Genomic DNA, 13,878 nt, shown 5'->3' on the forward strand with positions numbered 1-13,878 from the left:
CATAACCCTCTCGTGTGAATCCCAAATTACTGTGCCTTTTTTTTTTTTTTTGAAAACATACATTATGTCTGTTAAAACCCTAAGAAACTACAATTACTTGTCAATTGCAGTAATTCACTAAGTCATGCTGAAAGATTCCACAAATTTGCAATGGAGACACAAAAGAGGAAAACCCAATTAAGTGATTGATTAAAGTATTATTTTTTTGAAAGGTTGATTAAAGTATTATTATTTGTACAATAGAAATAAAACAAACAAATATCACCACTTGCTGTGTCTTTTTTTTTTTTTTTTGAAAACCAACTTGTTGTGTTTTGTGCTTTGTGTATGTATTATTTAATACTTATGCTTTTTTGTAATGGTTGGGAGCAGCTGGCCTTTGAAATTTCTTACACATGCATGCATGTTTAGGTTGGCAGTTGGCTGGTTGAATTGCAAGTTCAAATGCATGTGATTTAGGTTTTATCGCAAGTGTAGGTTATTATATCAGCGTGTACTTGGTAGGTTTATGATACTTCTCTGTGGGTCTGGGGTTTATTTTGTTTGATGCAGGGTTTGCTGCTTCCACTGAGCTGCAAGTGCGCTCATTGCAGACTGTAGTCTGTAGAGGGGTTGGCTGCAGGTACTACAGGCTGCTATGGTTCTTGCTGCACTTCGGTTGTTTGTTTTGGTCTGGGCAATCCTTATATCCTGGTCTAAGATCCACCATACGTATTATAGACTTTGGTTCAAATGATGTATCTGTAATTAACACATTATATACTTCCATTTTATTTACTTATAGTTTACACATTATGAATTTAGAGCAAGATTAGAACATGTATATAATCAGGTAACAAAAAGTATATCTACTATACTATATATCTACTTATATATCTACTATACTATAAGAGCCAAAGAGAGTTAGGCCTAAAATAGGTAGAAAAAATGGCGGTCAAATTATTTAATCAAATGGATGGTTCAGATGAATTATTTAATCAAATAGATGGTTAAGATAATTCAGATTAATATTATAGATATTACCTAATTTAACCTTACTTTTATGATTATCCGTTAAGTTTTTCGTTAAATATTCTCTTCTCCGTTAATATTCCGTTAACTTTTAACTTACCCATTAATTTCTATAAGAAATGTCTTAGGTTTGAACCTCATCTCAATCAAGTTTGACATAATTAAGTTTCTCACTCTATTTTACTCTTATTAAATTAAATAAATTAGTAGTTACAACAAAAAATGATACATATGTATTTCTTTAATTTAGAATTATGTGTCTACAATACCTTTATTTGAAAAAATTATTCATTATCAAAAAATTAAATTAAATAAGAGAAATAATTTCATTAGTTATATTGTCTTTAGTTTCTCTCATGCAAAGATTCTTTACATTCAAATTTATCAATTGATATTCATTACATTGTCCATTATCTTATTTTTACGATATCTTGTAATTAAATATCAAAGTTATAGTACAAAATAATGTTATATATTTATTTACCAAGTATTTTATTAGTACTATGAAAAAATTTTAAAATAATTTGAAGCTAATTATATTAACTACTTGGGGATTGGTTGACAAAGAAAGTACTCAAATAACCCAACAAATTGAAGCAGAATCGCTCTATTTTACTCTTATTGAATTAAATAAATTAGTAGTTACACCAAAAAATGATACATATGTATTTCTTTAATACCATGAAAAAAATAAAAAAAGAATAGTTTGAAACCAATCATATTAACTAATTTGGGGATTTGTTGACAACGAAAGTACTCAAATAACCCATTACCCAGCAAATTGAAGCGAGAAACTAACTTTTAATATCTTTGGAATACATAATATTTTAAATTTTCACATTTTTATTAATTTATTTAATCTTTTTTCTTAAACTAGAGATTTCTTTATCCACAATAACTCATTCAACAACAATGGTTGAACAAAATGAACCCCAAGCAGAACACCTAAAGGAAAGTCCATAGCTCCTATATCATAATTGTAACACCCCAATTTTCACAACTTGGATTTACTACAAAATCCCTAATAATACAATACATTGCGGAAGCGTCTAACCAGCAGAAAACTGGGTGTTACCGCCACGCTTAGGTATCTCTCTTATACCCAAACGTTAAGGCTAAACTTACATCATCAAACAACCACATCAACCTTCAAGAGTGTACATATGGAACTAATCTTTCCAGGGTGTCTATTCTAGGATAGAGTAGTCTTCAACCTCGACTCACATCCTATTCAGAGTTCATCGAGCCACAGAGGCCCACGCTAGACTGCATCTAATAAAGGACACAATGAAGTGTAGTTAGCGCGATGGCTAAGTAAGGAAATCCATTGTCACTCAAAAGTAAACAAAGGTTTCGAAAAACATAATTTTCAGAAAAACCGTAAGCTTTACCCATAAGTTGCAATCTTCCTGCAACCAGATTAACAACCAAAACAGTACAATACAGTATATAAGTGACATCAGCACATAACACTTCCATTTCCGAGAATTTCATAATTTAACTCAAAGTGAGATTCACAACGCACGCTTTACTGATTAGGACTTACGACCTTTTATTCTGCAATCTAGTTACGGAGTAACTAGATTTTATAATTAGTAAAAACGCTCAATAATTTCATAACTTCTTTTTCCTCTCAGCGAATAGACTTCGCTCTGCAGTATGAGTCGATCATACAAAAATATCTCAATAACACTCTCACTCAGCGAATAGACTTCTCTCTGCAGTATGAATTAATCATACAAAACCTCGCAATAACTCCTCTGCAGTATGAATTAATCATACAAAACCTCGCAATAACTCTTTCACAGTATGAATTAATCATACAAAACCTCGCAATAACTCTTTCACTCAGCGAATAGACTTCGCTCTGCATCGCAATAACTCTTTCACTCAGCGAATAGACTTCGCTCTGCAGCGCAATAACTCTTTCACTCAGCGAATAGACTTCGCTCTGCAGTATGAAAACTCTTTCACTCAGCGAATAGACTTCGCTCTGCAGTATGAATTAATCATACAAAACCTTTCAATAACTCTCTCACTCAGCGAATAGACTTCGCTCTACAGTATGAATTAATCATACAAAACCTCGCAATAACTCTTTCACTCAGCGAATAGACTTCGCTCTGCAGTATGAATTAATCATACAAAGACATCTCACCATTCTCTCAGCGAATAGACTTCGCTCTGCAGTATGAATTAATCATACAAAGATATCTCACCATTCTCTCAGCGAATAGACTTCGCTCTGCAGTATGAATTAATCATACAAAACCTCACAATAACTCTTTCACTCAAGATTAAAAACACCGGGGAAAAGTTCGGTGGTTGTAGCTTTTAGGTACACGCAAATACCCGAAGTATTCCGGGGTTATCGATCCACAGGGAATGGTTGGTCAAGCACTAACTCGGATTGATTCTTGTGAAGCTAGTTCGACAATAGCATGGTTATAACAACAAAACTAAATAACAAAAATAAAAAACAACAAATGAAGAGAGATATATTAGATGCAACATATGTAAGGATATGGATCGGGTCAATATCTATCATGTGTCAAACAAATGTAGAAAAGAAGTTTTATCCCTTGTGAATGGAGGAAATGCACTAAAGTCCTCGGTGCCACTCTCGTGATCTACCCGAGTGTGCCAAACCGCAAGTTATCTACTCTCGTAGTCTACAAGCGAGGCTCGTTTTAAAGATCCTAAGCAAATCAACATTCCCAAACCCAAGTTAATCCTACAAGTTGTGAGGAGGTAGCCTAAACTAACCTCTAGATTCCAACACGCTGTCACCCGTGAAGGAACCGTTTTGGCTAACTTCTAAATTCCAACCCGCTCTCGCCAGTGAAGGAACCGAAGATTAGCCGAGAAATCCCCCTACAATTTATCAAGCTCTCGCATTGTATAAATCATAGGTGTGGCAAGAGTGTTCTAGTCATGCCCGATTCTCACCGTGACACAACAACAAACAAGCATGTAATTGGATCCAATAATCACACACTTTTAATAACAAGTCTTGCACACAACAACTCATAGAAGCTAAACTAACAATTCATAATAATTGAAGAATAAACAACAATCTAGACATAAACACAATCCATAATCCAAATATAAATAAATTTAAGAACAAGCATCTTGATACAAGGTTAGCTCAAGGTAAATTAAGGAAAGAAAGGGAATAAATTCCCCTCGATCCATCGGTTGAAGCTCATAACCTTGTATCATCCCTCTTCTTATTACAAAATAAAATCCTATTCTACTCCTACACTACTAAACAAGCCTCACTTGGAGGTCTACATTTTTAAGGAGAAGAAAAGGATTAAAGAGAGAAAAGGGACTAATCTAATCTCAAAATTGGATATTGAAGAATGGAGAAATGAGGGGTATTTATAGTTGGGTAAAGGCAGGGGCAAAATTGGAATTTGGACTGCAGAATTCTCACGCATGGTCAACAATTTTCGCCGCGGCGAAAGTCCAAAAATCCGGGCAGTGTGAAAATGGACAATAGGCGTCTGTTTCAGGACGCAGACAGACGCCTATTGTCCTCCTCCAGAATTTCTGCAGCATCTTCCACTTTCTCTTTTTGCTTTTGGCTCCATGTTTTATGCCTCTTTTTGCCTTCTTTCATTTGTCTTTTGCTTCCCACTCATCACATCATTCCACCAAATCATGTCTTCCACCTACTTGGTGCAATTAAATATACACATACAAAACAAGATTATAAATGCCACTACAAAATATTAATATTATGCTCAATTATCAAATCTTCATCATCTTTGGTCAAATAATAATTATTTATCACAATGAAGAAATTCAATATTATTAAGAACATAATATTAATATTTAGTGGTAGAAATGGATTTAAATATGGGGTAAAAATATGACCAAATATACTCTTATCATTCGGTCAAAAACGAGTCGAAAACGAAATCGCGTCGCGAAAATTCGCGGTTATCCGCAGCGGCGGACGCACAGCGGACGCGTGCGTCCGAGCTGCGTCCGCTGGTTCGGCAAATGACGCCGAAAAACTGGGCGCCACGGACGCGCAGCGGACACCGTAACTCTGGGCGTCGATGGACGCGCGTCCAAGGCCGCGTCCATACAAATTTTTGGTCAAACTTGTTTCTAACCATTCCTTTTCAGCAAATTTCAGCTTGGCGCAGTCCGAAAGATTGAGCCGGTAAAAATAGTTCCCGAACTCTTTTTCATTTGAAATTTTTATGGTAGAACCCCAACTTATAGTACTTGATGTCCATAAAAAGTTTTGGTCATTTTGATCTGCGAATAAACACAGAAAATTCCAATTTACCCTTGGCAGTGTGCTGTCCAGAATTTTTCTCTCTGGACCAGTTTTGGAAAAAAATTCGAAAATCATACTTATACTACTCCGATAATTATGAAATTTTATATGCAGGTTCTACACTTATAGAACTACATGTCTAAAAAAAATAGGATCAAAATACCTTACCAATATTTCCCAATAAATCTCGGAAGTTACTGCCAGAGACTATCTTTATTATTTTTTCAATATTTTCACAAGTATAAGCCTATATGGACATAAACACAACATATACATGCATAAATTAACTATGAACATGCATACTAAAAATTACTAAACATTAAAGTGTAGTTTCTTTGAGCCAACTTGTAGATCCATAAACTTAACACATAATTTTCACATAAAATTCCTAGTCACATAATTTACTAGCATTTGATCACCTTCAAGTGACTAAATCAACTTAAAGGATTCCTTACCTTTCTAGAAGATTTTAAAACCGTAGAAGTTGATGATTTTCTCCTTCAAACTTTTCACCGAAGATCCTAAACAAAATCACCATAACAACATTTTCATGAACTCTTAGCTTAAACTTAAGTTCTAGGGAGGATTTAACCGAACAAAACCAAAGCCTTACCTATACTAGAGCACTTGAGTTGAAGAGATAGTTAGGGAGTCCTTGGATCACAATGTAGAAGACTAAGTTTTTCTTTCCTTCTTCTTTCTTTCCTTATGATTTTCGAAAATGTGGGAGATGAGAGAGATGATGATGGAGAGTTTAGCTTGTAGCTTAAGGGATCAAGTACACCATGCCATACCTCTTATGACACACCATTAATGAAATTACCATGTGGTAATTAAGAGTGCCACTTGTCAACTCCCCATGGTGGCTCCTTGAAGAACAAAATTTACTTGCTAGTTTGGGGTTAAATCAGATGAAAGTTCGGAGGATTATAGCTTAATTCGGGAAAATTCTAACACCAAAATTATCCTAAAAATAATCCCGTCATTAACCACTAAAATTGGGAATTTTTCGGTATCTCGCGAAATATAGGTACGAAGTCCGTAACAAATTTCACTCTTACAGTTCGTCTAATCTTCACTGACTGAGTAGGAAGTTCACGCTTAATCGTATCATACTTAATAATCAATTTTCTAGGAAAAATCGAACTGTATATACGTCCTTAAAAATTTTACGGTTCGTGACCGGTACGTAGCTCGCAGCTTTATTAATAACTAGTCTTACTCATAAAAATCCTTCTGAAGTACCGAGAGATCATCTCATAAATGTCATAGCCTTCGAAAAATATTTTTCGAACCTTAAACTTTGTCGGAAAAGCCGAGGGGTTACAATAATCTCATTGCATGATGTTATCATCTATGCTACCAACAATAACCGAATTGCAAATAACACACTACCAACAAAAAGGAAGAGAACAAATAGTAAAGATAAAGATAATGACAATGTTACTCAAAAGAGAATTAAGAACATTTAGAAAAATTCAAATTAAAAGTAGTATTTATTTAGACTATAATTTTTAGACCAAATATTTATACTATCGATTTTACAAAGTTGCAAACATTTATTTTAGTAATAATTATAATGAATTTTCTATAGGGAAAATGACACTTTTTCCCCCTATGTTATATGCTTATAGCACTTTTCCTCCCTGTGTTATTAAAGTGGTAGTTTTCCCCCCTCAGTTATTTTAAAAGTGATAGTTTTCTCCCTTGTAATGTTAAATTGACATTTTTGTCCTTAAAATAACTATTTCATTTATTTTTATTCTCCAATCAATTGTTACTAATATGTATGGAAGATCACGGTTCGATACGAACCTAATCGAACACTGTAGCAATTGAACTTAAATAGTATAGACGGTTACGGTTACGATTCAGAACCGAAAAAATAAAATAAAATAATTGTTAAATTTAGACTATTTTTAAATAAGAAATAAAATTATAAAAATAAATACGTAGTAAATAAATACATAAGTTTTCATTGGCGGTTTAAAATCGAAATTGGAACCGAACCGTACCGATTTATCAAAATAAGTGTTTGATTATTTTCACTATATATGACTGTGGTTAAGTTCCAGTTCACCGTTCAACAATTATTTAATTTTAAATTTTTCGGTTCTGAATCGTAACCAGAACCGTCCATACTATTTCGATATGATTGCTACAGTGGTTGGTTAGGTTCGAACCGAATCGTGATCATCCATACATATAAATAATAATTTGTTGGAGAAAAAAATTAATAAATGAAATAATTATTTTTAAGGGTAACAATGACAATTTAACATTTCAGGAGGGAAAAGTGCCACTTTAATAACACAAGGGGAAAAGTGCTATATGCACATAACATAGGGGGAAAAATGTCATTTTCCCTTTTCTATATTATGTTGGATTCATATACTTTGAGTTAGATATTTAAATAAAAAAATGCGACATTCAATTACTCATGTATAAACTTCTCCTATATAATTCTGCATTGATATACTTTCAAATATTTATTTAAATATAAACATTGGGCATTAACCCATTCGCGCAATGCGCGTATAAAACTAGTTATATATTAAGAGTTAATTGAAGTAGCCAACTATCATATAGTGTGATGACATCTTGGTTATCCTTCCAAATAGGTAGTTATATTGTACTTCCAATAACTTTTCTTGTGAAATCCTATATATTTTAGACAAATGTATTTTCATCACTTCAATATTTTTTTTTTTAATTTTCTGAATGAACTAATCCCAACAAAAATCATTGGTAGTAATTTCAAATTTAGTCCCAGATAATGAATTTTGTTATTTAACAACCTAGACTATCATACATGATTGCAGTAGGCGCTAGGCGATAGACTAGTGCCTAGACTGATTTTTGTATTAGTGCTATCATATTTTAATTTGGACACTTTTGAAATTCGATGATTTTTTCATATGAAATCCTATTTCAAGTAAGGGCATTTTCTGAAGACAAATAAAATGTTTTTTTTTTTTTTTTTTTGCTAATTACCTAATTTTTATTGTCAAATTTGTACTTGTGATCTCGTGGTTGGCTTTGGGGCTAGGGCCAACAATGGGGCCTTGGCCCCTCTAGTTAATACGGGTTGACCTATTCTGACTTGATTTGATCTGCATCTTCGAGTCGGATTGCTCCGGACAGGTCTCAAATATATTTATCAAATGAAAATTTTCTTGTATCCAACGATCTTTTAATTGGATTTTATTTCATGTAATTTTATTAGGAATAAATTGATATTGAAATGTAGAATATATACATTTTGGAATGAGAATAAGAAAGCTGGATTAAGGGGAAAACTAAATCTGCAAAAAAGAAGAATACAGACAATTGTGAAAAGCCTAACTAGTAACTAGACGAGGTTATTTAACCGACCCGGCATGTCAGCATACTGAAGGCATAGCAATAACGAATGATGGGAGGATGGATTTAGCTCAATGATTTACTTGACAATATTTGTGAGAAGAGATTAAGATTTAAATTTTGACGATGACAGTATGAAAATTATGTTTAAATTTAGCAAATTCTTTGAACTATTAAATCATCCTGATTTACATTCTTTGACATGTTCTATTGGATCAAGTGTAAGGACTCTTAGAGTTGCGAATTCAATCATTTGGGAAAAACAATAACACATGACATTGATATTTTGCAGAAGGATCATGCTTAGTCCCTCTACATTTACTACTTATAAAGTTTTATTTGATTAAAATATTAAAAAAAATCAAACTAATTAAAACTTGTGGGAAGTGACAAGTTTATAAGTGGTAAAGGTAGGATACTAAACATTTTTCCTTTCTAGAAACTGAATCGACGCATTACAATTATATTACAGTTTAGGTGCAAATTCACCCGAGGAAGAGAAAATTCCTTCGCCACTAATCTCAGACGCCGTGTTTGATTCTGTGTCTCTGTGCAGCGAGGTAGATAGGAAGCCGTCCGCTTTTTCCTGAAGCTGCAATGCAAATTCTAGGCTACAAATCACATCACTCATTGCGGGTCTTTCTACTCCTTCATCCATCAAGCATTTATAGGCTATCTCAGCATAGCTCTTCAAACACTCGGGAGAAATCTCATCCCTTAATCTGGAATCCACCATTTGATCCACCATTCCTTTCCGACAACATTTCCGACCCCACTCTGCTAAATTCGCCTTTTCTCTCGTTAGAGTAGGATCAACGGCAGGCCTAGCGCACAGAGCTTCAAACAAAACAACCCCAAACGAATAAACGTCGGATTTTTCTGTTAATTGTCGTCGTCTATAGTACTCCGGATCCACATATCCTACGCTACCTTTGACTGCAGTGCTTACGTGGGTTTGGGTTTGGGTTTCACCTACACATATTGGACCCACTTTGGATAAACCAAAATCTGACACCTTAGCCACCCATTTATCATCCAACAAGATATTGCTTGATTTAATATCTCGATGAATGATTGTACATTTTGTCCCGGTATGGAGAAAATGTAACCCCTTAGCTGCACCGATGCAGATTTCTAGCCTCTTTTTCCATGGTAGAGATGGGTTGTTTGTTTTGTAGAGATGATCGCGCAAAGTTCCTCCACCCATGTAATCATAAACTATAATCATCTCTTTGTTTTCGTTGCAGTAGCCAATGAAAGACACGATATGAATGTGCCTTAGCTTTGACAACATTTCAATCTCGGTTTCAAACTCACGAGCCCCTTGCCTTGATTCTGGGTTTAATCGCTTGATAGCGACGGTGATTGGAGCGCCGTTAATGTCGAGGATGCCCCTATACACCTTACCGAAACCGCCTTTGCCTATTACCAAATTCTCATCGAAATCGCCGGTCGCCGATTTCAGATCCTCTAATGGAAAGTTATGATGATGAGACGATAGTGATGAGGAGCCAAGCCTGCCCCTCATTCGCACCGCCGCTGACACGGCGGGCAATATGTCCCAGGATATTTTGGTAAAGCTTGGAGTGAAGTTTCCCACTCTCCGTCGCCGGAAAATCAAGATTCCCAAGCTCATGATCACCGCAACCCCACCACCAACAATGGCACCCACCACCACAGTGCGGCTTTTTTTCTTTAGAGGAGGAGGCGGCGGCGAGGATTGCTTCGCCGGAAGTGAGAGCTGAGGATTTAACGCCGCCAGGCTCCCTTGTGTATCGTTCAGCTTGAAAATCTCTAACCCATTTAAGATGGCATTTGCATAAACTGGTCGGGTATCCATGTTAGGACTTATAGAAAACCAAACATCCTGCTTGCTCCGGCGACCGTCCTTATCCGGCACTATTACAACGTAGTCCTGAAAGATCGGAATATTAGAACCACCTGCCAATATAAAAACATCTACATGCCTCTCAGCCGTTGTGTTTGCTATATCCACCGAGAAAACCCTTTCATTACCCCCATCCACTTTCTGAAACTCACAAAAATAGAGCCTGAAAAGATAAAGAAACCCTGAATCCAGGGGAAAACTCCAATTCACAGAACTGCTGTAATGGGCTATGGTCCTGGCGGAAGTGTAAACTATCTCAGGAGCAGAGTAGGACGGTGTTAATGAAGTGTAGGTGATGTTGACATCCGAATCCGGCGTATAATATCCATAACCGATGACATACTCATCATCGGAATACCACGTCCGGTACATTCCGGTATCATTAATCGCCGGAAGAGTTTGTCCCCCAATATTCAGCCTGTACAGAGTCTCAAGAGCGGTGTTGTTGAAGATGTAAAAGTTATTGGCTCCCGGGACCCATTTTACAGGGTCGACTCCGGCGGCTTCGCCCTTTATGTAATAGCCTGTCGGAATCGAAACAATTTCGATCCCGTTCACGAATGCATAAGAGCTGGAAGAGGGGGTGAAGGTTATGTTGAGCTTCTGATAATTGTCATTCACGTTAACGATATACTCTTTTTGGACCAAAGAGTCGACGGATGTGAGATAGGCGCTGAAGTTACTCAACAGGGTATACTCATTAGCTCTGACTGAGAAGAATGATTTTGTGAGGTCGAACTCGGCGGGGGGAAAGTGGGCAGCGTGGAAGTAGAGGCGGAGGAACTTGGGACCAGCGGAGACGGGAAAGGAGTAGGTGAATTGGGACGTGAAGATTCTGACGCCGGTGGTGTATGGGACCTGCGGGACGGAGGGGCCTTGCTCTATGGCTGTGAAAGTTAATGAAATATGTGCGGCGTTTGGAGGGATGAAAGTGGTGAAGTTATCTGTTTCCCAGGTTCGACCTTGGAACTGTTGGCTTGAGGATGCGCCGCAGTTGAGAAGGAAGTAATCAGGAGGGGTGTAAGCCGGTGATCCGGCGCCGGCGCCGGAGATGAACAAGTGGAAAAGGAGGAATGCTAGAAAGTAATGCATTGTTGCTTTGGCTTTTTGCGAAGACTGGGCTCACTCACATTCACTTGTATTTCGTTTAAGGCGTTTTTAATCAGGGCTCTAGGGAAGACTGCTTTGACCCTCAAGTCTACGTTGACTTAGTCAATAATTTTCATCTTCTATTGAATTGCATCATATCTTCCCTAACTTATATGTGGGAGTTGCCAATTGCCCCTCAAAAATACACCCCTACCACCTACTGATCTCAAATCATGTGGTTAAAATATTTTTTTTTAAAATTTTTTTGTCTCAATTGCCCTCAATTTTTAATCAAATTACAAGGTTAGCATTGTTTTATTATTTAATAATAGTGTTGATTAAAGTGATTGTATAAATTAAAATTCGTGTAATTATTATGATCTTCTCCTTCGTGAACTTTGTGTAAACTAATTAACTAACCACAAAGTGACAAAGGTATAAATAAACCATTTCTGCGTCGTACAAGGAGACCTTAAAATTGGAAGTGTTAGAGAAGCTAACGTTAGGTTAGGAATTCCAACAACTACGTACAAGCAAGGATCGATTAAAGCTCCTAGGTGATAATAATGAACATATTGGGTTTATATCTTTAGCATGAGGATTGTTGGTGGTGATTATAGACTAAGGGTATATATGAATACTAGCGGTGGCACGCGCGATGCGCGTAGTATAATGCCCAACAAAGATCGAATAAATACAATGATATTAAAAAATGTGTTAAAATTTAAATTCTTTGGTATTTATTTTATATTTTTTTTTGTTTAAATTTGAATTTAATTAAGAGGTCAAGAGTGTTGTTTCAATAGTTATGTACGATATAAATATAAGGAGCTAGTTTATTTTTGTCAAACGGAGATTCATACATACAAGTTTATTGATAATAAATAGAGTTGTAGCATTTATATATACAAGTTTATTAAAATTGTAGTTCATTCTCCTACATNAAATAAATGTACTAACATGTAATGCTTTTATTTCTTTAAATAAAGTTAGTTGTGTTGCACGAAAGAAGACATAAACAATTTGAAATGAAGACTTATACATGCATTTAAATTCTTGTCCATCTCAATAAAAAAAAAGTTGTGTCAAATTGCATCAATGTATAATAAAAAATATAAAAGTACGAATCGAACATGTACAAAATGATATCCAAATGATTCGTTTCATTCAGCTTCGATAAATTCCTAAATCACGTGAAAAAACATTTAACATAGTTTGAGTTTTTGCTTGTAAACAAATTTGCATATTAAACAAACTAAACAGAAGTAGTGCTAATAGTCTACCTCGTCTAACAAGTGAATGTCTCCTTTTGGCTCAAGATACCAATTGTTTTGTTTTTTTTATAACCTCAGGACAGTAAAGGCTGACTAATGTTTGATTATTTATTATCTTTGTTACGAAGAAGGGAGCGTATCTGTTTTCCAATTGTTCCCTTTTCACCTCAACCATAAATAACATGCCAAGTCCAACCAATGATTGTATTTCTTTTGGCAGTTGAGGGGTTATGCGCTTATGCTTTGCTCGGAGGTCTGATGCTGTTCTACTTATCAGTTGGATGCAGTCTTTGTCCACCAATTTCAATTTTGTATTTCCATTGGCATCTTCTACTTGAAGCTTTAAATTGTACTTGTCGATGCCCTTTGTCCAATTTTTCAAACATTTTTTGCACTCATATTCACCAGAAGGAAGGGGAATGAGTCGACTATTACAATCGTTTGCTTGGCAGCACACAGCAAACCAGTTGTAAGAGTTCTCTACTGCAACAATTTTTCCACCAATCCAAAATTCACCAGCCTTACAATTATAAACAAAGTTTTATTAAATTTATATTCATGCTAACACATTAAAAAATATGTTCTAGAGTGCGCTATTTGAATGTAAATATCACGAGATTATGATAAAGTGGTCCTATTTTTCAACCCAATGCAACTTACTTTTTCTTTTTCGTAGATATCTTTAATTGAGACAATATGCATGAGAGCATTGCTTAAGTCCTGTAGTGTCTTTTCATTAGTTGAAGTCATACTTGTGCTTTGAGGCTCTGTAAGCAGGGAAAATAGAAACAAAATTGTTTAAGGCATTTAATTATAAATAAATTCTATTTGTTTGACAATAAAATATGTAGTAACATAATCATTTGCTCAATTGTGTTGATACTACATAATAATGGTCGAGTTTGTGTTACTAAAAGATATTTAAATAAGAAGAAGTAACTCACGTAGGATTGTCA

General features: G+C 35.5%; 1 protein-coding gene across 1 annotated transcript; it reads right to left on the minus strand.

The window, feature by feature from the left end:
* Positions 1-8,923: 8,923 nt before the first annotated feature.
* On the minus strand, positions 8,924-11,777 carry LOC116013942 (receptor-like protein kinase FERONIA). Its single transcript, XM_031253911.1, has one exon. The coding sequence runs from the start codon at positions 11,649-11,651 to the stop codon at positions 9,138-9,140; it is 2,514 nt and encodes an 837-aa protein (XP_031109771.1). The 5' UTR covers positions 11,652-11,777; the 3' UTR covers positions 8,924-9,137.
* Between the last annotated feature and the right edge of the window lie 2,101 nt (positions 11,778-13,878).

The sequence above is a fragment of the Ipomoea triloba genome, chromosome 3 (genome assembly GCF_003576645.1).
Source record: "Ipomoea triloba cultivar NCNSP0323 chromosome 3, ASM357664v1".
Classification (NCBI taxonomy): Eukaryota; Viridiplantae; Streptophyta; class Magnoliopsida; order Solanales; family Convolvulaceae; genus Ipomoea; species Ipomoea triloba.

Bases quoted from the DNA above. Each gene is read 5' to 3' on its own strand.
- LOC116013942 (XM_031253911.1), bottom strand. From the start codon at position 11,651: ATGCATTACTTTCTAGCATTCCTCCTTTTCCACTTGTTCATCTCCGGC.